General features: G+C 38.0%; 1 protein-coding gene across 1 annotated transcript in view; it reads left to right on the top strand.

Moving 5' to 3' along the window:
- Positions 1 to 3,985: 3,985 nt before the first annotated feature.
- LOC5567213 (peroxisome biogenesis factor 1) overlaps positions 3,986 to 25,729 on the top strand; it is a 34,438-nt gene continuing 12,694 nt past the window's right edge. The window contains exons 1-4 of the mRNA XM_021848880.1: positions 3,986 to 4,286; positions 5,006 to 5,233; positions 5,296 to 5,410; positions 17,933 to 19,297. Of these exons, the coding sequence (XP_021704572.1) occupies positions 4,194 to 4,286; positions 5,006 to 5,233; positions 5,296 to 5,410; positions 17,933 to 19,297 (1,801 nt within the window). The 5' untranslated portion in view covers positions 3,986 to 4,193. The remainder of the gene's footprint in view (positions 4,287 to 5,005; positions 5,234 to 5,295; positions 5,411 to 17,932; positions 19,298 to 25,729) is intronic.

The raw sequence follows: 25,729 nt of genomic DNA, 5'->3' as shown, positions 1-25,729 counted from the left end.
CCTAATGTTGATACACATGTTATTATACCGTGAAATCAATGATGAAATCCATATGGCTACCACACTCAAATCATGTGGTTTTTCTCATTGCGCAAATCTATAAGTAAAACACACGACCTTGACGTGTAGATTTTTCTCAGTGGAGAATGGATCAAAAATTGATTTTCTTGACCTAGCAGGCATTTTCAGCCTTTCTTACATATTTTTTTTTTTCGATATTAGCACAGACAAACAGACGTCACACTCTCACCGATGTCCATCGACCACCTTTTTAACGGCCGATTCAAATATATGGTAGGTGGCCAATCCACCACCCGCAGCGCTCGCATCGTTTTTATTCGCGTTTGACGTTTGCACACTACCGCCATCTGTTGGTCCATCGGCCAAACACACCGATTTTAGCATTGGGCGTACATGTCATCGTGACTATGATTTTGATCGGGATTTGTTCTAAGTGTTACGTCTGTTTGTCTGTGATATTAGTCTATTTTTCAGTTTTACATATTCTCCTTTGTTTTTTTTTTCTATTTTCAACTCAATTGGGTCCTAAAATTTTTAATGAAATCTTGTTTTTATTTAATAACACGAAAGAGCATGTTACTCTAACTACTTTAGCATTTTTTCACGCTCAAATAATGGCTATATCATGTTTAAACTTTAATTTAAAAATTTTGTCCATAAATGAACCTTGACACTTTTGATCATGTTTGACGTTCGCTTAGTCGACAAAAATACCACAGGGGTTTTAGTTCGACCACTGGGGTTGTTCCTATCTGACATTTCGTAAGGGACACGGAAAACAAAATACACCCAAAATTTGAGTTTAAGCCAAAGGATGTGACAAAATCTAAAAAAATGTTTTTTGGGCTTAAACCAACGGAAAACATTAGAAAATTGAGTAAATATGTGTTTTTGGCTTAAACTTAAGCCAGAGCCCAGATAGCCGTAGCGGTAAACGCGCAGCTATTCAGCATGACCATGCTGAGGGTTGTGGGTTCGAATCCCGCTGGTCGAGGATCTTTTCGTAAAGGAAATTTTCTCGATTTCCAGGGCATAGAGTATCTTCGTACCTGCCACACGATATACACATGCAAAAATGGTCAATCGGCAAAGAAAGCTCTCAGTTAATAACTGTGGAAGTGCTCATAAGAACACTAATCTGAGAAGCAGGCTTTGTCCCAGTTGGGACGTAACGCCAGAAAGAAGAAGAAGAAGATTTCATTAAAAATTTTTGGACCCAATTCCTTGAAAACAATTCTTGAAAATTCTAAGAAATTCCTGGAGCAATGTTTGGAACAATTTTTGGTGAAATTCAATGAGAATTTTCTGATGAAATTCCCTAGTTATCCTTAAGCCGGGAAACCGTTAAGTCAATACTGATCCAATGTTCCTAGAAACTCATAGAGAAATCTCCGAAATCCCTTTGAAATAAAAATCTGTTGGAATCCCTGGAATCGTTTCTGAAGAAAATCTCAGAAGTTTTTAAACATTATAGGATGTCCCAGAAAGTATGGGCACGACTTAGATAACGAGAATCAAAATATTTTTTTAAACAAATCAATATTTTTATATTTTCGTATATTAGGGTTCATTCAAATATTACGTAACGCAACATTTGCCAATTTTAGACCCCCTCCCTCCCCCACGTAACAGCTTTTGTATGGAAAATTTTAAATTTTTGTATGAACCGTAACACTATGTAAGATCCCCTCCCACCCCCTGTTGTGTTACGTAATATTTGAACGATCCCTTACCTTGAGGCAGTTTAAATGCTGCCTGTGAAAATTTTGTTTGAATAAATAAACTTTTACATTGAAATGTTTGATTTTAGAAGATCAATTCTTATCTAGCCAGACCCTACTTTTGTGTTTTATTGGAACTTAACTAGTAATTGAGATTTTCAAAAAATCCTTCGATGTGGTGAGTGTGGTAAACGAAACACTTTTCGATTACAATTCGAATAAAGCTCATTTTTTTCAAATTCTTATTTATAAGTCAACTGCCCGCCGCAACGATACTTTCTAGAATGAAAACCTATCACCAAGGCTCCAAGCCCGAAACCGATCCTACTCTGCTTTCTCTTTCTTTCGTCAGATCCATCTCCTTTCTTTTCATTAACTTCATCTCGGTCACGAGACCATCCGCGTGCGGAACAAGATGCACTCACACCACACCACTTCATCGTCATCGTCATCGCCGGTTCCGTTCATCGCTTTTGTACACTCTGAAAAACTTCTAGTCTACTGTTTTATAATCATTCCAAAATCTCTTAACACGCTCAATGAATTTAAATCAATATACAGCCCATTCACTACAGTGAGTTCATGTACATTGTATCTTAGTTATTCCACAAGAATTTTTGTTTAGCATTTCATTTGGCTTTGCTAAAAAGACATTTGTCAAAATGGTAAAAATAAAAGTTTAAAAAAAATAAAAGTTTTTCTCTCCACACACGAAGTCATAGTTTTTCAGGTATTTTCAATATAATAGGATGGAACAACAACAATTTTAGGTTTTCACATGTTTTATTGGATACACACAGATTTGATTTTGACCCTTTCAAAAATCGACCACAGCTGAAATCGGATTTTTAGTTCCCATTTACATTTCATATACTTAAGTTTATAATTTCGAATAATATTAGTGAAAGTCTGATCCTTTATCGTATCGACGATGATTAATATATTTTTTCAGATTTTTATTGTACGTTTTTTATGAGCCAGCACAAATTTCGTACAACAAAGTCACTCAGAAATAACGCGATTTGTGCAAAACTGATAAGAAGAGCTTCCAGAAACGTAACACCATTAACAAACAGGTAGCGAAAAAATCGCTCAAAATTCAAAATCTACTCTTGATAAGTAATATAATAAAATGTTTGAAAATCAGTTTTTTATCTGCATTAGTCTCGAACATGTTTTGAGATTTATACATGCATATCAGGAGGGTTTAATAAAAATTGGAAAAATAAATGGGAGCCTAAAAAAGTTACGTTATATCGAGGTAAAAGTTACGTTGTATCGAGTTGCGTTATGGTGCATGAACTGAAAAAGCAGTTTTCTCTTTTTAAAACAACAAATTAAAGAAAATAAAAACACACAGCCTTTTTATTTGGCAAATTAAAGAGCTGTTTGTTTTTATTTTCTTCGATTTGTCTATTTAAACCGAGAAAACTGCTTTTCCATTTTGGACTTTTGCACCATTTTTACTTGGGTCTTATAAAGAAGTTACGTTATATCGAGGTATGACTGTATATACTAACATGTTATTGTTTAGCCAATAAATAACAATAACAATTACAATTACAAAGTTATTTTATTTAGTTTTGTTATGCCTGATTCGCAACTGAAAATAATTATTTCAGCAGCGATCAGTCTTAAAAGCCTTCAGATAAAATTTTAAGTGTACCATATTTTCGTGAATCAATGAACGTGCTCCACTTCTTTTGTATCACCCCTCGTCGTCGCTGTTTTGGGTTTTATCACGTTTGTGTTTTGCTCCAGCTGTCCATCTCTGTGTCCCGTTACTTTACGTCCGCCGTCTCGCCCGAAAAGAACAGTACCAAGCGTAAAATTCATTCAACATAAGAACAGTAGTAAGTAAACATACGCAAACACCGATGCGCAATCAGAGCCTTGAACGAAACGTCAGAGAGAACCCGTCAGCAAAATCGAGAACGAGAGTGTTTTTTTTTTATCAAAACAGACGGTGCCACACGGGAAAAAATTCTGTAGTAAAATTTACTATTGTAGCAGACTACGCCCATTCTTAAAATTACCATGGAATTTCAGAACAAATTACTATGTTTATGGTATATCCCACCACATTACTGGTACATTTGACAGAACTCATTTTCATCCATCTGTTTTCGACTACAGACATGGTAGAATCAAGCGCATTCATGGTCTGCTGAAAATTGCCGGTGCGAGCGCTTAAGTTAACCCCCTAAAATGGTAGTTTTTACCGCACAATTTTTTTGCGTGCAGGCAGTGAGGATTTTCAGCCTAGACGTAACAATCTGGCGACCGAGAGGACAGTGCAAGATCGAACCTACCGCAAAGTGGAGCGCGCAGATTCGTCCCGTAAAATAATAGTGCGTGATTGGTGCAGCCGCTGCAAGTCATAGTGCCTGAAATCTACCGTGGCCAGAATTATCGAACAGAGGCAAATTTGACTGGTCAAAGGGCTGGAAAATGTTTCGTCGGACGTTTACGGTGTCGTATTCCCCCTTTCGGAACAACTACGTAACACTTCCGGACAACTACCATCGGATGCTGTCCAGCTACGTAAGTTGTTATTAATCATCAGATATGTTTTTTAAACTAATTTTAACATTCCGGAAGACAAAAGAATGGCAGTTTCAAAAATAAACGCCGATTCATCTCGTTAAAATTTCAATTATGTCGCATAAGGCGACGGAATCTCATTCATATCGCAAGGGGAGAGTGGAGTTCAGTGCATGCGTCCTCTCGTTACAGTAGTCTAAGCTCCTTTCTATAACCCCACTCTCCTCTAGCGCCAACGAATGCGCAGAAATCCGCCACTTTTCGAAAGTGGATTGGCTTTCGGGATGGGAGATAAAAATAATCTTGCCACCAGCGACGACAGTAGAAACACATTGGCGTAAAAAGTTTGCATTAATTGCACTCGCCATTTATGTCAAAATCGTAGAATATGATTTAGAAAATCTTTCACATCATAGGGTCAATACCATTACTCACTTAGTTTTTGTAACTACCTTAGCACTCTTAATCTTAACGATATAAACTGAAATTTGCACTAAAGACTAATTTTAGTTTTTGGGATGCCATTCAAGATACGCGATCTTCATTGGGCAAGGGCCCTGGTCTCCTAGGCCAGTATTCTATTTACGCCCATGGCAAAAAGTTGTCACATAGGCTAGTGGAAAAGATCAGCGCTGGGTGGAGAGGACCACCCGAAAGCGAGGAGGAAATGTTCATCTCTTAATAAGCGGTTCTTGGTTTGTTTGGTTGGTTATTTTTAGAAAAACGGCTGTTTGAGCATCACGCACGGTATCGATAGCTTCTTCATGTCGTGGTCGCCATTCGGAGGCGGCGGGTATCAGGATAATCGCATCGGAATCAATGCACAGGTAGCCACCGCCATGGGACTGAAGGAGGGTGACGCCGTTATGGTGGCCATGATCATAGAGGCGCGATCGCTGAAGACAGTGGAGGTGACGGCGGCCAGCGAAAAGGATTGGGATATGTTGGTAGGTTTATTGAATGGACGATTTTCTTGAAAGACACTAATTGAAATCCATTTATTTGGCAGCAAGTGAGCAGTAGTCGCATTCAATCGATTCTATTGGACCAGACGAGGATAGTGACCAAAGGACAAAATCTGATCGTGTGGGTAAACGATTCAATTAGCATCAAGATCAAAATCAGTAAGTTGAAACCTAAGTTAAAATGCTTGCAGGACTGGTAGTAGGACTTTTTTTTTATAGACTTGGTCATTAATCTAAAGCTAGTCTCAATTTTCAATAGATAAAAAAGTCTATTTTTTTCCTTCTTGATAATTTGTTGGATCTGTCTTCAGGAAAAACTAGTTTTTAAATTCATACTATTTTTGACACCTTTCTACCACACCAATAGAGTTTTAACATGTTTCGAAGGATTCTTGGTTTTAAAATAAGGAAGACTTTTAAAGATTTCCGAAAGTATTCATATTGTTAGAATAGTTGAAATCTCGCGTTTAGTATCATAAGAGCATAACTGCAGTGATCGATTTCTCTTCATAGATTTTCTCTTTAAATAACAACTCAACCGGGCGAATGTTTTCAACCGTCATTTTTGTATCAGTAGTAAGTATTATTCGTCCATTCATTCATTCAATGTGACGAAACTCGATTGAATTTTATGTAGGTACTGGTTCAAGAAAAAAAACCTAGACGAAGAGAAATCGATCATTGCAGTTATACCTGTATGATACTAATTGCGAAAAATGTTCTTAAGGGGCGATCTATTAATTACGTAAGACAATTTTGGCGATTTTTCAACCCCCCTTCCCCCATAGTAAGATTGTTTGTATGAAAATAAAAAATAATTTATATGGCACGTAAGAAATCTGTTCTAGTTATGATTCAGGAACCGTCTCACCTTGCTGCAGGTTCCAAGAATCACCGCTTTTTGGATGCTGTGTAGGTTCTTCTTCAATTCCAGCTCGTCTAGGGACCTTAGGAGAGATTTCGGGATTATTCCGGTCGCTGAGAGGACTACCGGAATTATACGGACGTCCTCTAAGTGCCACGTCTGCATCAACTCCTCCGCCAGGTCATGGTACTTTGCTATCTTGTTGGAGAACGTAACGTTGATTGAACATTGTGGTCCAGCGGTACAGCAATGTCGATAAGTGTTACTCTTTTCATCCTTTTGTCGCAGACTACAATGTCGGGGCGGTTGACATGGATGAGGACGTCCGTTATGATCTCGCGATCCCACTATACAGCTTTATGCAACTATTTTAGAAAACCGGGTCAGGCAGGTATACTCAACTTTCGTTCGTTGCACTAAACTTGTAGCCCACCTAGTGAAAGACTTTTACTAATCGGGCTGAGTTTTTAGCTGTCAAAATATTGAATGCAATAGAAATTCAGGGCTACCAACGTTAATAAATCGAGCTTTATGTCAAACAGTGACGTTTGGCTTCGTTTTAAGTGGGCTATAGCCCACCTAACGAGAGCCCAATTGAAACGAAGCCCACCTAAAGATAGTGCAAAAAGTCACTCAAAAGAATAATGTTCCGTGACTCTTTTTTGGCATGAGTCGGTTCATTTTGATCAGCACGGATCAGACAAAAAGTGACCCGGGAAAAGAACGAACCGATTCTTTTCCCCTATTCCCCTTCGTTCGTTTCTGGGCTTGGCACGTACCTTGCTTTGCGCGCCACGGCACACATGCAAACACAATTTTCAGCCTCACACTCTCAGCATACACAGGAAAGATAGAGAGTAAAAGTGCTCACTTGAATGGCAAAACACATTTTGCTCTTTCCATTTGATTCGGGTAGGGGAAATCGGCCAAGTATTGTGAGTTTCTGGGGAAAAATGTACGAAGAATAAGAGCGAAAGATACGAAAGGTACAAAGCATGTCGCGCAACAGGGAGTGAACAGCTTTTTTCCGTTCGCTCGGTTCAGTTCGCTCTTCTTTTGCGAGCCGCTGAGCCACTGACCTGTTGAAAAGACCCGGTTCACTAAAATAGGCCGTTTTGACTGACGTCTATCAGCCACAGTAATATCGGTAGGTGTGGCATGGCTATGGTGATTTCTGCTGCTGTCGTTTCTGTTTTGCGTTCGCGGTACGGGCTAAGCCCGTTGACTGGAAGACCGCTATTGCACATTATCTTCTTCCAGCCGCTGGCCGCTCGCTTTGTCCCCCGTCCCAGGACCAGCTCCAGTAGGGGCTCCCTCCTCAGGTGATCGCATTCTTCTATTTCTTATTAAGCGTGTCTCCATTGCTGGGTTTGCTTTCATTCGTCCCGTGTCTCCAACAAAAACCAGTTCCGTAAAATTTTGTTGTAATATTACACAGCGCAACAAAAATTACATTTTTGTGTGTCTCTAGAATCAAATTATGTGTCTCTAGTTGATTTGGGGTTGCTGAATCTGATGCCGTTTTCCGAAATTTTCCACCACGTCACAATTTTTAGCTACCAATCGCCAAAGTTGTATAAAACATTGGTTTTATTGATGTTTACCTAAAATTTGAAGTATATTTTATCAAACTTTTTTGTGATCTTATCCACCAAGCATGCAAAAGAGGACTTAAACTTTCGGTTTAGATATATTTTGGTTGAAATTCCACGATTAAATTTAGATTAAACCGATTTTTTTCGACATGCTTGCAGTCTCCATACAAAATTCTTCGTTTCTCTTATATGGCAAAATACAATACTTTTCTAAACAATCAAAAAATAACTTTTCCGTATTAAAAGTATTATGAACTTTGATGATAAGTATTGTTATACACATAAAGTTTAAATTCTGTGGCAAATTAAGCAAATAAATTGCCTTACAAGCTGGCAAACTTGCATGCAAGTTGGCTAAAATAGTCAGTTATTGCACTTTCAACAATCAATATCTCAAAAACTAGACGTGCTATGATAATTCTGTAAGCGGCAATGGATTCAGCAACCCTTAATTAAGTAAATAGAGGTATTTTGATGCTGGAGCCAAAAACGTGTTCCGCAGTGTTATAATTAAGTTAGTAGATGTAAACGATAAGCTTTAAGATCCGTATTGTTTTAAAGTGTACTTTAGCGTTGAGAATATTATATCATTGGGAATTTGTATTCTGTAGATGCGAAAAGTAGAGTTTTTATGAAAGCTACGGGTTCTGCATTGGCATTTCCTCCAATTACAGTGCGTAATAGCTTGGTTCAAGCGCCGCTGCTCGCCGAGGGTGGAGGCCCAGGATATTTTACCTCAAGCTCCCACCTATTGAAGATGGTGGGTTTTCATGGACGCTCAGGAGTTATGTTACCTGAGCTTATCCCAGAGTATTGGAAGAAAATAGTTGGGATTTTTACAGTACTTCTCCTGGAATTCACAAACCAATTTTTCTAGAAGTTCTTCCAGCTTTTTTCGAAGTTGTTCAAGAACATTTCCAGGAATCCCTGATGAATTCATCTCGGAGCTTGCAATGGAGGATTTTTTTCCCTAGAGATTTGACTACCCGAACAGGAACGAATGACTCGCACCTATCTGTACATACCATATTTTGGTATTATATCATAATTAGGTATTGTTTAAAAGTTCAGGTATTATTATGGTATTGCAAAGATTGTATAAAACAATTAAAAATTTCTCTCTGAGGTATTCGAAAGTTATTGAGGACTGCTTGAGGTATTGAACTACTATTGAAAAATTTAGTTGCTTTGTGAAAATTCATAATGTATTAAGGTACTGTAATACCTGATCTAATTATCAGTTTGGTATTTGTAGCATATGTATGCGATATTAGGCTGATACAAACATTAATTTTCTTTTATGTCCGAGACCACTTGGAACGTACGAGGGGGGATAAAAAATAAATAAGGAACAAAAAATTAAAAAAAGTTATTTTTCGAATTTTTATTTTTAACGATAGTTGTTAAACTTTTTCCAGTCGTCATCTGGATCATTATTTTACCTGGTTGTTACTCTAAAAATTAAAAAAAACCTAACTGATGTCAAAAAAATGATTATCTTTTTTTTCTCCCCTTCAAAATTTTCGGATTTTTAAAGAGGGGGGGGGGGGGGGTGTGACATAAAAGAAAATTAATATTTGTAGCAGCCTTATTTGAGGTATTTTACCTCTTCTGCAGGGCTTTTTAATATTTCATAAAGGTAGTAAGTATTGAAATTTCTGGTATGGAATTCCTGAGCTTGGTATTCAGCAGAAGTTTTTTTTTTCTCAGGTACGGTTTACATTTTGGGCTAGGATTTAATTATTTTAGCAATTAAAAAAAAAACATTTGAAACCTTCTCAAGGATCCAGTCCTTTCAGAGACCCTTGTAAGAGTTACTGATACATTTCACTATGAATTTCATAGGATATTACTTCAAAGTTTCCTTTAAACATACCGCTTGGTTTCTTTTAGACATGCTTCCAACGTTTTTGAATGCTGTGCGTAATTTTTTTGAGTGTTTGCTTACTGTTTCTATTCATGATTATCTTCTTAGCTCGCTTCCTAAGTAATTTCAATGATCTTTGAATCTTAGATGTTATTTCTTCTTCTTCTTCTTCTTCTTCTTCTTGGCATTAACGTTCCCACTGGGACAGAACCGGCTTCTCAGCTTAGTGTTCTTATGAGCACTTCCACAGTTATTAACTGAGAGCTTTCTTTGCCAAAGTTGCCATTTTTGCATTCGTATATAGTTAGCGCTCAACTTCCGAGCGGAGCAGTCGCGTTTCGCACAGAAAGTCTACGAAGTTAAGCACTGTTTCTTCAAGTCGTTAATTCTCGCTGGACATCGCTGAGCCACTTCGTATCGCGTTCTTCGTCGCCGCGTGCGAATGTTTCGCGATGAGTCGCCGCGAGAATACTTTTCGAATCGACTATTCGAAAGTACCAAAGAAGCCAAGCTATCAGGAGCTTCACCATTTTGTTGGTACTGTACTCGGGTTGACTCGCGAAGATGTCGCGAGAATCCAGAAAAGTCGAAGTCTAGGTTGTGCGTTCGTGAAAGTGCGACAGCTTGAAGTGGCACAACGAGTAGCTGCCGAACACGACAACAAGCACTCGACAGAGGTTGACGGAAAGGTCTACCCACTACGAATCGTATTAGAAGATGGAGCTGTAGAGGTAAAACTCACAGATCTATCAGAAGATGTCTCGGACGAGTGCATTACCGCATTCTTGTCGGGATATGGTGATGTTCTATCGATACACGAGCTGATGTGGGATGAAAAATATCACTTTGGCGGCATTCCGACTGGAGTACGGGTCGTGCGGATGATGGTTCACACCAACATTCCATCTTTCGTAACAATTGACGGAGAAACGACAAATCTGTCATATTTCGGGCAGCAACAGACATGTAAGCACTGCGGTGAATACGTACACAACGGTATTACTTGTGTGCAGAATAAAAAAACTGCTCGTCCAAAAATCATATGCAAATGTGACGAAGCAGACTTTACCCAAACCAACAAGACCAAAGCCATACGATCCAAATTCATGAGGACCGAAGTCACGACCTGTAAAAAACATCCCTATCGCTCCTCCATCGGAGCCACCGGTCACTCAAACACTGACAAAACCGATTCCTGAATCGTCAGATAGAGCAATGCCTCCACCAGCATCGACGACTACCCACAAGACGCCGAAGCAACGCTCAGAAGCGGACTTCCCCCCACTCCCTCTCCCTAACTTAACGGATAACGCAGAGACCACATGAGGCGGGGGACAGCTATTGCGCTGAGGGAACACATTCAATTTTCCTCGGTGGAGAAGAGTCTCGACGGCAGGTTAATAGCTCTACAGATTAATAACACTACTCTCTGCAACGTGTATGCACCATCAGGGACAGCAATGCGTGCGGAAAGAGAACGATTCTTCAACAACACGATCGCGTATTATCTTCGGCACCAAACCGAACACGTAGTCTTGGCAGGGGACTTTAATTGTGTGCTTCGGAAATGTGATGCAACAAATAACAACCACAGTCCGGCTCTACAAGCGACCGTGCTTCAAGCACAGCTCCATGATGTATGGGTAAAACTTCGATCGCGTACCCCAGGTCCAACATACATTACACACAATTCGGCATCTCGGCTTGATCGTGTGTATGTTAGTAGTGGTCTCTGTGAGCAACTGAGAACTACCGAAACACACGTCTGTTCCTTCTCCGATCATTTAGCTGTGACCGTGCGCCTATGTCTTCCCTCTCTCGGCCGTCCACATGGCTCAGGTTTCTGGTGCCTCCGCCCGCACCTCCTGACAGATGAAAACATCCGTGAATTTGGAATTCGTTGGCAATACTGGACTCGCCAGCGCCGTAGCTATCCATCGTGGATAACGTGGTGGCTCGCATATGCCAAACCGAAGATCAAATCTTTTTTTCGTTGGAAATCAAAAGCTGTTTTCGATGACTTTCATCACGAGCACCAACGATTATATGCAGAATTAAGGTTGGCATATGACGGTTACTATCAAAACTGAGACATGATATCCACGATTAACCGCATTAAGGCGCAAATGCTTGCATCACAGCGAAATTTCACGCAACACTTTGTGCGAATAAATGAAACATATGTCGCAGGTGAACCACTTTCAACGTTCCAGTTAGGAGAAAGAAAACGAAAGAAGACAATCATCACACGACTGCAGGGGGAAGCCGATGAAATTCTCCATGAATCGGATGCTATCGTGCAGAATTTGTTCATGCATTTTCGAGATCTTTACACGGAAGGAAGAAGTGAGCTAGCTGAAGAGGACATGTTCCACTGCGAGAGAATAATCCCACTAGAAGACGTCCATAATGATGCATGTACTAACGAAATAACTACGGAAGAAATATACTCGGCCATAAAATCAAGTGCAAATAGAAAATCACCGGGTCCCGATGGAATTCCGAAGGAGTTCTACCAGCGCACATTCGATATTATCCACCGAGAGCTCAATCTCGTAATCAACGAAGCGTTAGCCCAAAATTTTCCTTCCGAGTTTGTAAATGGTGTAATCGTGTTAGTTAAAAAGAAAGGTACAAATGACTCTGCTCGTTCCTACAGGCCGATATCTCTACTTAACGTAGACTATAAAATCCTATCACGTGTTCTCAAAGGTAGATTAGAGACTGTAATGCAACATCATCAGATACTCACCCGAAGCCAGAAGTGCTCAAATTCTGATCGGAATATCTACCAGGCTGTTCTCTCACTGAAAGATAGAATTGCCAGCCTGATCGGACGAAAACAGAGAGGAAAACTTGTTTCGTTCGATCTCGAAAATGCTTTTGATCGTGTAAGAAGAAATTTTCTGCATACAACTATGACCTCTCTCGTATTTAATCCCGGTTTCGTGCAGCTGTTAGAGCGAATAGCAAATTTATCATCCTCACGCCTTCTCGTAAATGGACATCTCTCAGCAGCAATACCCATACAGCGCTCGGTTCGTCAGGGCGATCCCCTATCGATGCACCTCTTTGTGTTGTATCTACACCCCCTAATGAAACAGCTGGAGCGCGAGTGTGGTACCGATTTAGTAGTAGCGTACGCAAATGATATCACTGTTATTGTGACGACGATAGCAAGACTCGAGGGTTCGAGAGGTATTCACACACTTCGAGCGAATTGCTGGAGCGAAGCTAAACTGGGAGAAAACGAAATCTATCGACGTCGGCTTTTTGGAAGAAAACCCAATAAGAGTGCCATGGGTGGCAACCGAACACAAGATAAAAATACTGGGTGTCATTTTCGCCAATTCCATCAGATTGATGGTTACACTGAATTGGGATGCTTTGGTGACGACATTCATTCGACTGGTATGGTTGCATGGTATGCGCGCACTCACGCTGCATCAAAAAATAACTCTGTTGAATACCTTCATAAGCTCCAAAATGTGGTATATTTCCTCGATACTTCCTCCGTACTGCGTGCACATTGCTAAGATCACTGCAAAAATGGGCAGTTTTATATGGAGCCGTAATCCGGCGCGTGTCCCGATACAGCAATTGGCGCGTAGCACAGACCATGGTGGATTAAAGCTGCACCTCCCAATCTTCAAGTGCAAGGCTTTGCTTATAAATCGGCACATCCACGACATCGACTCCATGGTATACTATAAGTCCTTCATTGGCCAAGATAATCCCCTCCCAGATTATCCTTGTTTGAAATTGATTCACCAAAATTTTCCAAATTTGCCACCTCAAATTCAGCAAAACCCATCCGCCGATCTGATTTATCGTTTCTACGTTGAACAAACGGATCCCCCAAAGGTAGAACAGGAAAATCCAAACGTTAACTGGGCCCGAGTTTGGAAGAATATAGCATCGAAAAAACTATCGTCGATGGAGCGTAGCGAACTCTATCTGATTGTGAATCAGAAAAAAGAACATCGTCGTTTGTTGCATAGAATAGGGCGAACGGATGGAGAAAACTGTGTACACTGCGGTGCAGCGACAGAAACACTTCAACACAAGTTTAGTGAATGTCCCCGTGTGATGGCAGCGTGGCAGTTCCTGGAAAGAAAAGTGTCAACGATTTTGAATGGTTGGCGCAGATTATCCTTTACGAACCTTTCTCAACCCTCATTGGAGAACATCAGACTATTTGTTTATTACATCTGCTATGTTAACAATATTAACGATAGAATTGATATAAGCGGACTAGAATTTGCGTTGAATTGCGGAATTTAAACGAATTATTGTAAATAATACTTTTTAAATCGCACAATAAACAAAGTTTTACAAAAAAAAAAAAAAAATCGTATATCGTGTGGCAGGTACGATGATACTCTATGCCCAGGGGAGTCAAGGAAATTTCCTTTACGAAAAGATTCTAGACCGACCAGGATTCGAATCCAGACACCCTCAGCATGGCTTTGATTTGTAGCCGTGGACTCTAACCACTCGGCTAAGGAAGGCCCAGATGTTATTTATTGAGGTATTATTAGAGTTGCATTAAATCCTAACAGATTTATTAAAGCATTGAAAAGAGCTAAACGGTCTTTTAAGTAAAAATCACTTTAGATTGCTTTGTGGATACCTATAAGTGCTTCTTTCAAAACTTGTTTGCCGGCTAAATTTGTTGATAATAAGTTGTATGTAGAAGGAGCTGTATAGTGTCTATTAAAACCTATACTTAAAATTTCAGCTTGTTTGTCTTTTAAACACATCGATAAAACTCCTAAGACTGCACTAAGTCATGTTAAATTCTTTTCAAAACTCAACTGTCCAATGCTTGTTATTGGAATGCAGTCTGGGTGTGATTACCAATATCATAATGTCGATAATGATAATCATGTAAAGAATTATGAGTTAATCAGAACACGAAAATAAAAAGGCAAACATTCCTCTCGTCGAATTATCTGACTACCGTGTGTAGCATGTTTTTCCCATGCTTGCCTAAACTTCCCGTTATCGTGGGACAACTATGCTGCAAACAACAGCTGAGCTACACGAAAAACGCTTTCATTTTCAGGCACTTTTCATTTACCGTTGTCTGCGCCAGTACGACCGATCAACCACGGTCTTTATCATTATATTTCATTCTAATAAAACATAATTAGATGCATAAGGGAACGAATTTAGTTCATTAAAGCGTAGTTTCCCAAACTGTGGGACACGACCCCCTGGGGGGTCGTCAGCCAGTCTTTGGTAGATCGCGAAAAAAATCAGGGTCGTAAATGTAATTTGCATTTTTTTCAGTGCAAACTAGGAAACAAAATTAACATCGTTCTTAGCAGTATTAGTATGAAAGTCCTAGCATATTTAAGCCAAATAATTGACAGATTTTGCCAGCTTCCTGATGAGATGTTCGAAAAGTTTCTGGGAAGTTCCTCAGAAAACAATTTCCACTCAAACCATTCGACAGATATTTGTAGAAATGTTCCTTGAATATTGAAAAATTTTGAGCAGTTTTTGTTGAAATCTTCTCAACTACCTGATTTTTAGTTTGATTTTGGCAAGATGCTTTAAAAGTTTTTGATCAGACTCTTGGAAAGATGTTTCTGGCTAAATTCCTAGTGAACTCCGAATGATCTTGGAAGAATTCTTGCATTATCTGTGGTGGACTACAGCAAAATTTTTGGGCTTGTCTATTTTGGATATCTGTTGATTCATGATGAATCTACAAAAATCGTTTGGAGATTATCATTTTTAGAGGTCCGCGGAAAGGTTTAAAAACTTCAAAAGGAGTCGCAGCTTCAAAAAGGTTGGGAACAACTGGTCTATGGTATATCCGTTTCCTTTGTATAGCGCATATCGTTCTACTCCATTACTTTTGCGGAATAATCAAGTAGGGTCGGTATTCCCTTAGTGAGCAGTCCCCTATAGTCGCACTGGTGGCTTTTTACGGCCGTTTTGCTATAAATCTTTTCAAAATATTTTTTGACATGAAGGTCAGGAGCTATTTATCTAAGTACCATTGATACACAGCTTAATTTTGTTCAAAAAATGATCGAAATAATTAGTTTTGCTTAAAATTTGAGCTCCCTCGCGCCTATAGTAAACCTATTGTTCCTATAGTAGCACTACTGATAGAAACTATTTTTTATTATACGAAATAATTGCTGAATTAAGAAATTTATTTACATCAAACGAAAGCTTTTCATCCACACTTTGTAGGAAAGATATAAAAGTTTTGTATAAATACAGTTTTGATTAGTATTATGCCAACGCAGTGATGCTAGTGCTACTATAGGAACAGAAATAAGAAATAGTGCTACTATAGGCACTTGTATTCCTGTAGTGGCACAAGCGATAATAAATACAAACATATGAGTTTTCGTAGTTTTCATATTTTTCCCACAAAACCAAGATAAAAAGCTTTCAGATGATGTAAAAATAATGACGCTAGCGTTATTTTTCGATTTTATACGAATATTTGTTCTTAGCTATGCGGCTATTGGTATATCGCCCCTAGTCGTTTTTAATACAATTATCATTTTTTACCGTTTTGCAAAGGCAGGGAAAAGGTACAACTACACTTCGGAACACGTTTTTGTCTCAAGCATCAAAATAGCGCTATTTACTTAATGCTTAATCTATTTCCGTTATCAAAAATATCATAGCACGTCTAGTTTTTGGGTGTTGAAAATGCAAAATTTGACTATATCAGCCAACTTGCAGCAAGTTTGTCAACTTGTATGACAATTTATTTGCTTAACTTGCAACAGAATTCAAACTTTATGTGTAAAACAATACTTAACAGAAAAGTTTATAATACTATCGATGCTCAAAAGTTATTTTGTGGTGTTTTGGAAAAGTATTGTATTTTGCAATATAAGAGAAACGAAGAGTTGTGTATGAAGAGTGCAAGCATGTTGAAAAAAAAAAAAACGATTTATTCTAAATTGAATCGTACAATTTCAACCAAATTATATCTGAAATGGAAGTTGAAGTAATATTTTGCATGTTTGGTGGATCAGATCACAAAAAAGTTTGATAAATAATACCTTAAATTTCATGTCAACATCAATGAAAACCATTTTTTATACCACTTTGACGACCAGTAGCTAAAAAATGTGACGTGCAGAGATATTTCTGAGAACGGCATCAGATTCAGCGACCCCAAATTTACTATAGACATATAATTTAATACTTGAGACACGCAAAAACGTCAATTTTTGTTACGCTGTGCTATTTGTACCTTTCGAAGGAGACAGTTTGTCACCATATTTCCAAACGGCGCACATCATTCAGGAACAGCCACTAGGTTAGTTGAATGATACTGATTTTGACATCGGCACTGTTGCGTATCAAATAAATAGTTGTTTCTAACAGGTTCCACCTCCTTATTCCAGGAAAATGAAGCATATTTTTGAAAATTGGAGGTCCGCTGCTCTACTCATTCGGAATTACTTACTTCCTCGCAATCTAAAATAAGCACTTGAAATCGGAAGGAACTTGTCTCGTGAATTGAAACCAGCTTCAAATGCTGATTGAGGCATTTTTCGACCTTCTCATCATCTAGAGCAAATAAGTGTGTCTTAGTGGTTTGTTACTCTCGTATGCTCCTCCGTTACGAACCGTTACAAACTAACATTACGAGTAGAATATGGAAGATCGTAACTCAGTAACGTGCCACGAATAGGTGATCTACCCGCGTTGCAATATTTGTTTAATGTTCCGGGTAAATAGGTACTGGCTTATGATTTACCAACAATAATCCTCAAAGTTGTGTTGCAAAACGTCGAATCCAATAACGACGAATTCCAAAACGTCGAAAGGAGAAAGAATATTTCTTTTTAGGTAGAATAAAAAACGACGTTTTGTCCTTTCGACATTTTTTTTTTCTTTCAACGTTTTGGGATTCGACGTTTTGCCATTCGTCATTTTGTCTTTCGACATGTTTTCCTAAATCCCTTAAACAAATTTCTGATATATTTGTTGGAGAAATCTTTAAAGAAACTCCCGGTTATATTTGAAATCATGATAGAGTATTTTGGAAACAATCTAAAGGAAGTTCGAGGATGACTCGATGAAACAAAGGAATATTCTCGGAAGAAATTCTAGAAATGATATCTGGAAATATCCTTGAAAAAAATACAGGATAAATTATTGAATAAATAATATCTTGGAAAATCAATAAAACGGATCACCAAATGAAATCCGTGAGAAATCCATTCAGAGTATCCGTCGAGCAAATACTAGTTGAAATCTCAAAGAATACTGAATGAGAGTTTTGTTGTTTTGTTCAGTCGCTACCAGTCCTTAGGTTTTTCTTTCCTGGTCTTTTTCTAAATATCAATCCTTTTTCTTTCTAGAATTTACCATACCTCCTCTTCCATACGGTCGACTGGAAAACGACACCGAACTAGTTGTAGAGCCGTACAAAAAACCCATGCTCAAAAAAGAGGCACAAACCGTGCCGAGTGCCTTAACGCGCAGCAATACAAACTTGAACATAGCAGAACTTGTTCGAATGCGAAATCAGCAGCGAAGCAAACCGAACGGCATCGAGAATGGGGACACACTGATAAGTTCCGTCGGTTTGGTCAGCTCATCATCATCGCCTGTCTCCATAGCAGATTCAATCAAAAAGCGACCAATCACGTGGCACAAAAACAATGGTCTGGAAAACGGTAAGGAGAACCACCCGAAAGAGAGCACAGACAAACCCAAAGAAAACGGCATTCTGAAGCGAAGTTCTACTCATGGTAACGGAGTCTTATCCAACGCTCAAACAGCCGTCCGAAACTCACTGTTTGAAAGCGATCTCGACAGGCATTTGAGCAAACTCCAAACCAGCAAAACTATTGCAAACATCATAACCGAACGGCCTATTATCGCAGATGAACCGCCAAAACCCCTAGCATCAGCCCAGTTCAAAAACAAATCGCAGTATCTGGATGACCTGGTTGCCACCCTCACCCGAGAAGTCCCAAAAAGCTACGAATTCCGCGTGATCCGAGGTGTGTGGAACTGCCGGCGAAACAATTCGCAAATATGCGACATTTACATCACCAAGGAGAACATCCCCGCCGGAATGGACATCCATCTGCCGTTTCTCCTGTCCACAAATGACGATCGGGAGTACTTTGTCAACGTGCGGCTCACTTCCGATGCGGAGCGTTTCCCTAGTAACGCTTATCCCACCGTCGAAGTCAATGACAAGCTGATGGAACAGTTGGAGATCCACCACGGGGAAAAGATCACTTTGCGGGCGAAACAGAACGCCCTAAACATTGTGGACATGATCGAGTTGGTTCCGGCCACCAAGGTGGCGTCCAAGATCGAGAGCGATATCGTGGAGAAGTTCAAGGAGTTCATTTTGTTCAACTCGAAAGTGCATCCGGTGTTGTTGAATCAGGGTCAGGTATTCCGACTTCCGGAGTACTATCTGACGGTGAAGCTGCAACCGGGCAATTTGAAGTATTGTCTGGTGAATGCGGTAATTTTGAGGCAGAGCAAAATTATGTGCTCGGGAGAAGTGAAAAATTTGAACGGAGTGGTTCCTAGTGAGGACGATGAGAAGAAGAAGTGTTTGGGAGTGGGAGTGGAAGATCAGAAAGTGGTGAAGATAGGGAAGTTCCAGAAGATCGTGGATGATTGTGTGGATCAGTTGAAGTTGAAGCTGTGCCTTGATGAGAGGAGCGCTGTGAGGAAGAGCTACAATGTGATCGTGGCGGGTGAGTAATATGCCTTAAAACAGGCGTTCATAGTTTCTCTTAAAAAACAACCATACCATTTCGCATGGAACGTTGAACTATTAAGGACACACAGTTCTTTTATAGTGAGCAAAGTGGAGTCCAAAACGCGTGTTGGTTCAATGTGTTGCCTGTGTAACGGATTCATTTAACGACCTGAGCAATTCAAATTTGAAGTCTGAAGATTCAATTGATAGCAACTGTCCTATTGACCAGCAATTTCAGTTTTACCAGTTATTACCACAGGATATAAAGATTTTATAATTTTCCCCATGAGTAGATAAAACAGATTCCACCTGCATTTCTTCCAATAATAATTCCCGAATTTATCCATATTTCTCTCAAATATTTTTTCGAAGTATTTCTTTGGAGAATCCAATGGAAATTTTACCAAGTATTTATCTCTGGATTTCTGTAGATATTTTTTAGGGATTTGTTTTAGTTTTCGTTCCGGATACTTTGCATTGTTCAAAGAGTTCTTTCAGAAATTCTAAAGTGTGTTCTATCAAAGGCATTGCTTTAAGAAAACAAGGCATGCATTTATAAGTTTTATACCAGCATTTATTGCATTCCTGCGCAAGCTTCTCCATATATTTCTCAAGTTTTCTGAACAGATTCTTTAAACTACTTCTTCTTGAATTTCAAAATTGCAATTCCTTTAAGATTTGTTTCATTTAATTATTTCATTAATACTGTTGTTGATTTTTTAGGCTTCAATCCAAGATTTCTTCTAAGCTAACTTTTTCAGTGATAATCCTAATTTTTTTTCGGGCCTTACTTACATGTAAATTTTCCATCACTTCATTTTTTTCTATCGATCTCTTTTTTGAGGAGTTATGAATGTAATGCAATTTAATCAAGGATTTTTTCCAAAAGTGCTTTCAAAAATATATCTAAGAATAGAAAATTATTTGAACATTCCCTCCTAAAATTCTTTCTGGCACCTAGGGTTTCTTTTAAAATTACCAACAATAACTACCAATATATCTTGCATATCAGATTCTTTAATAAACTTATATAAGAATGTTTCCAATGGTTTCTCTAGCATCTACTTCAAAATCCTTTTCAAGAGCTTTTCTTGGAATCCCATAGTTTCAAAATTTCTCCAGAAGTTCTTCCACAGATTTCTACATAATTTTTCACAAAAATGTCTTAAAAATATTTCTAGAGTTCCAAGGATAAGTGTAGCCATTGTTCTAAGAATACACATTTGCCTTGCAAAAAATGTAAAATCCAAAGTAATATGTTGAGTATTTTGATTTGGATTCTGCAGATAAAGTTTTGGTGAAGTTCTTACCCCTTTACCTCATGGTGTCTGTAGAGCACCATCAATTTTGACGATTCCAAAATAAACTGATTCAGTCCGATATTGTAACGTAGGTACCGTGAACTTACCATGTTTGACGCGGATACAAATTTGGCGCATTTTCTCATTAATATATCATAAAAAAATATGCCAGTTCCGAATAGTACTCAAAAATCGATTCCCTAAACTTTATTCACATGTTTTTGAAGGATCTCAATCGAAAAACGTTCATTTTTAATTATTAATAAACAAAAAATAAATTTGTTTGAAAATGCATCCGACAAGTTTGTCAATTTTGCCAATTTTAGCGATACCGTAATCCGGGGTAACATTGATCAGCGGGGTAACATTGATAGCAAAACGTTCCAACCAACATTTTTCAATGAGATATTTCCAATGCAAAAATAGTACTTCTCTATCTTATATTAATAATATAACTTATGAAAATTGAGGTCTTAAAAAATACACTCACGTTTTTAATGCTTCCGTTGGGCATTAAGCCCTATGAAGGAAGCACCACACTAGACAACGGACCAGCATGCAACGCCCAGTGGTACAGTCGGAAAACATTCCCCACGAAAAGTTTACCGGACTGAAGCGGGAATCGAACCCACACTCTTTGACACGATGCGACTAAATATACTTGACGACACTAATCACACGGCCACGGAGCCCACTTGTAAAAATTTAGTTTTGTTTATGCGCATTTGCAAATGCTGTTTTTACTAAAAAATGTATCGCTGGAAACAATTCCGTTGTCAAAATGTTTGTAAGTTTGTTCAGTTAGCAAAATAAACAATATATTATGAAGAATGCAAAATTTCCTTAGAAAATTGCCTACATTTAGACGTATTGCGTAATTCATAGTGTTTTTAATTTTCAAATTACTCAAAAAGTAAATGTCTTATAAAATTTTGGCCTTCATATTCGGCTTTAGGGACCATGATTTTAGTAAGTAACGACATTTCCAACATTACCAATCATTGTTCGCATGAGTGATCAATGTCACCTCATATAAGCTAACTAAAAAAATCATATAGAACATTTCCCAAGTAGCACACGAAACATCTTCCAAAGAGATGCTTTTCAAAAAACGATTTAAATCGCGTATCAATAAAAGCATCTGTAACTTACATGGTTCTAGTTCGGTTGCATATCAACATCAAGGCTCATAAAGTTTCATTTCCGTTCCAATGACAAGCATGTCACTTCTTGTTTGACGTTCAACATTTTTGAAACGACGAGATTTGCCGCATATGTCTTTTGCAAATAGCAATGAAGTCAAGTTTGTCAAGATGTTTCCATGTTTTGTTGTTATGTTTCAAATTACTTTCATTTAAAGCATCCGCAACTCGCATTCAATTTTCGTTTCCATACCCACAACTCAAGAAGATTCATCCCAGTTGCGACCAAGTTGCACTAAACTACCTGTATGACAGCTAGAAGTTTGTTTGTTTGAATCGAGTTGCAATATGGTTGAGTTGCACCTTATGTATCATCTAACAACGAAAACATGGTCTTGTTTGTTTGTTTGAATGGTGTTTATGGTGTTTCTCATATGTTGCGCGGAAGTTTTTGCAAAAAGTTTAGATTGGTCTGATTTCGACAGTAATGAACTTGTATTCCGAAGGGTGCAGTAAAGTTATAAGCAACAAGCTTTGATTAATGGGCCATGTGGTCGCTTTTATAGTGCATTGGTGAAGCAATTGTTCGAAGAGCTGGAAGAATAGTGAGTAGAGGAGAAGTTTGGTGATCTTGAGGTCGAACGTTTGGTTCTCGTTTATATTTTTTTTTTCTCAAGTATTTTGCCACAAATAAGCAATTTCGATATAACTTAAATATGTTGCAAACAGACTCCACCTCTTGCGCTTTTTGCGTTGCTATTCAGTGCAATTGAAAGTCATATTTTCAACCATTGACAACTTGGATTAGTTTAAAGAGATTATTTTGTACTTGAGTTGAAACAAACTGTGCTACGTGGGTTATTAAAACATGCTTAAAATTTTCAGAAAACAAAATATGGTACATAGCCACAAGCGATGGGTACCAGTACTTGTTCTAAAAATATAAAACTTGCAACATTTACATTTTCAAAAGAAAATTTCAATAAATATCATAAAAAAGGATTGCGGTATTAATGGACGCTGCCCAAAGAGCCGTTCAAATGGTGAAACGGCTGTTTTTGGAACCGGTTGGTATTCGTTCTAGTTTTCAATCATATTTTTGTAATTTTGTAACTTACCTCCCCGTTAAGCGCAACGTAGTTTTTAAACGTTTCCAATGTTTGAACTCAAGACAGAAGTATATTAAACTATTATAACAAACGTCAGGTTTTGCTTTCTACACTTTCACAGGCCGCACAGCAAAAAGTGCTTCCGGATGACTTAATTAAAAAAAATCTGAAATAATACCTAATGTATTCTTGGAAGAATTTATGTTTGAATTTTGTGAAGATATCCGAAGAAAACATATTTGAGTTCTACTTATGAAATCACAGGGTTAATTTATGAATTGCACTGATCGAGATTTTTTTATCAGTTTGTTTACTTAAAGGCTCATGGCCGTTTAAAGCTTTACAAAGCCGATTTTTTATTTCTACAAAATGTTTTGTTATACTGCCTTGAGCAAAATAAATAACACTTGAGGTAGTTCTGGTAAAATGCATGGATTATTTTTCGTTGGAACTCTTGAAAAATTTCTGAAATCTGTATAAGAAATTTTAGGTATTTTTTCAAGTCCTTGACTGTTCCTTGAGTTTCTAAATTAAATCCCTGATGGAATCCCAAAGAATAATTGTCTGGACAAATGTTTGTGTATTATCTGGAGTAGTCTGTTTTATGTGATACCTGGAGTAATTCCCAGGATAATCCGAGAAGGAATGCCTGAAGCAATATAGGGGAATTTTCTATTATCTAAGTTTTTTTAAACTTCTTTAAAGAAGCGTCCCATAGTGCTTCGAATGTATGGGACACGGTGCTTCGTTTACCGTTTTTTTTTTTACTGGGTTTTAACCATTATGGTCATTCGCCCAACTCGTTTACCGTTATTATCAAAGAAAAACAACCAATAAAACATTTAAAGGCAGCTGGCTCATATAATTGTTCTACAACTCTCCAAAAATCGGTAGGCGAAATTTTGAATTACGCTTTTTTGAAGACGTAACTGTCAAAATCGTTGATTTCAGTGCACTAACGTTGTATTTCAATACCGAATATTTAATTGTTAATTGTAAGATTTTATAATTAAATCACGGTAAAGCTTATCATAATTAGGTTCATTTCCAGGCTCAAGTTCTCTAAGACAATATGGAGCCACATTAATTGAATATATGTACACTTGAATCATTGGAGAAACTTAAAAGTATACTCCACTAGTGGATACGAGTAACTGACACTGAAGAAGACTGCAAGTGGTAGTCGAAATACGTGTATCTGTCAAAGATAAGCATTTAGGAGCGGAATTAAAAGGTACACGGTACTCCATCTACTTTTAAGTTTCTCTATTGAGATTCTGCTCAGAGGATTCGAACATTAATAAGACATTTTTAATATAAAATTATTATTGGTTGATATCATAATTCAATTGCTCAATTGTTCAATTGCTTGAAATAATAACTCTTACATGCAATAAATGATTTTCATGCTATACTATTGGAATTATAGATAGTCTGTTGTTGTAAACCCAAATAAACAAATTACAAGACGCATGTTTAGAAAGAATGCTGACAGCTCTGTATTTCACGTTAGTCTTTTTGCAGATGCTGATTTTTGTTCAGTCTTACTCTGATCAATAAAAAAAACTGAAGTACTGATATGCGGTGAAACTTTTATTAGTTGATATTGAAAATACCATTTAAACTACACTCATAAAATATCGAGTTCAATGGTTTCCTTAATAATAACTTCTGGAGGTTTCACTGAATATCTGTACTTCGATTTCTCGCCTTCAGTATCTTATAGGCGTATCTGCAATGATCGATTTATCTTCGTCGATTTTCTCTTTGAGTTAGTATAAGAAAATCAATCGTTTTTTGGATCATTTTGCTGCTTGACGAAGAACTATGAGTGCTTTCCGCTAAAACGAGATTAGCTGTCGAAAACAGTCGCCCGGCATAGTAATTTGCAAAAGAGAAAATCGACGAAAATTAATCGATCATTGCAGATACGCCCTTATGATAGTTGATTGATTGATGATTTATTTACGACACTTTACAACGACAAGGTGCATTTGTGTCGGAATAATATTTGTACAATACAATAAATCCAGCTAATTCATTAAATATTCTATCTTATTCATTAATTGCCATAACCCTTATGATAGTGAACACGAGATTTTATTATCAATCAGAGTAAAAATCAAATCATTAAGAAAGCTGTAGAAAGCTGTATTCTGATCGTAAATGAATTTGAAACATGTTGCCAAACATTCTATACGATTAATGAATAATTGGGACTAAATAGAACATTTCGTTAAAATATGTCGGTCGTTGAGTTACATACAACGTATAACATTTTTAGCGTGGTGAAGTTAAGGCCTAGGCATACTCGGATTATTTTTACGATATTTTATGTTTGACAGCAGCCTTGCTGCTTGTTGATTTCCAGTTCGCACCCCCTAGCAGTCTTCAAAGAGCATCCTTCTGCTCCCAGATTTAAACAAGCATGCTTTGAAATCATCTCAATGCGCTGGATCGTTTTGAATCCTGATTTTTCCAAAGCGTGCGTGATTTATGCAAGGATTCAATCCCACGATTGAATCTCTGTCATTATGCTCATAAGCAATCGATTCAAGGTACCGTTTTGTCTCAAATTCCGAACAGACTCATATTCCGAACACTCGGTTTTTGTATGGCGATTTGGTTGAAATGTTTCGTTGAAATATGTCACCAAATATCAAGGAAACGGTAGTCAATTGCAATTCGCTTTAACCGTCTCCAATATAATTTATACCGCCGGAGTAGTGATGATTCTCAAGTTTGAGACTAGTAGAACAAGCTCAGATACATTGGTTTGCGAAATTATTCATTTGAATATGATTTATTCGTGCTGTTCGGAATTTGAATCAAGGTGTTCGGAATATGAGACATAATGAACACAGTGTTCGGCATT

The sequence above is a fragment of the Aedes aegypti genome, chromosome 3 (assembly GCF_002204515.2).
Source record: "Aedes aegypti strain LVP_AGWG chromosome 3, AaegL5.0 Primary Assembly, whole genome shotgun sequence".
NCBI lineage: Eukaryota > Metazoa > Arthropoda > Insecta > Diptera > Culicidae > Aedes > Aedes aegypti.
Note: the sequence above shows the minus strand (reverse complement) of the source record. Positions and strands in the feature narration are given on the sequence as shown.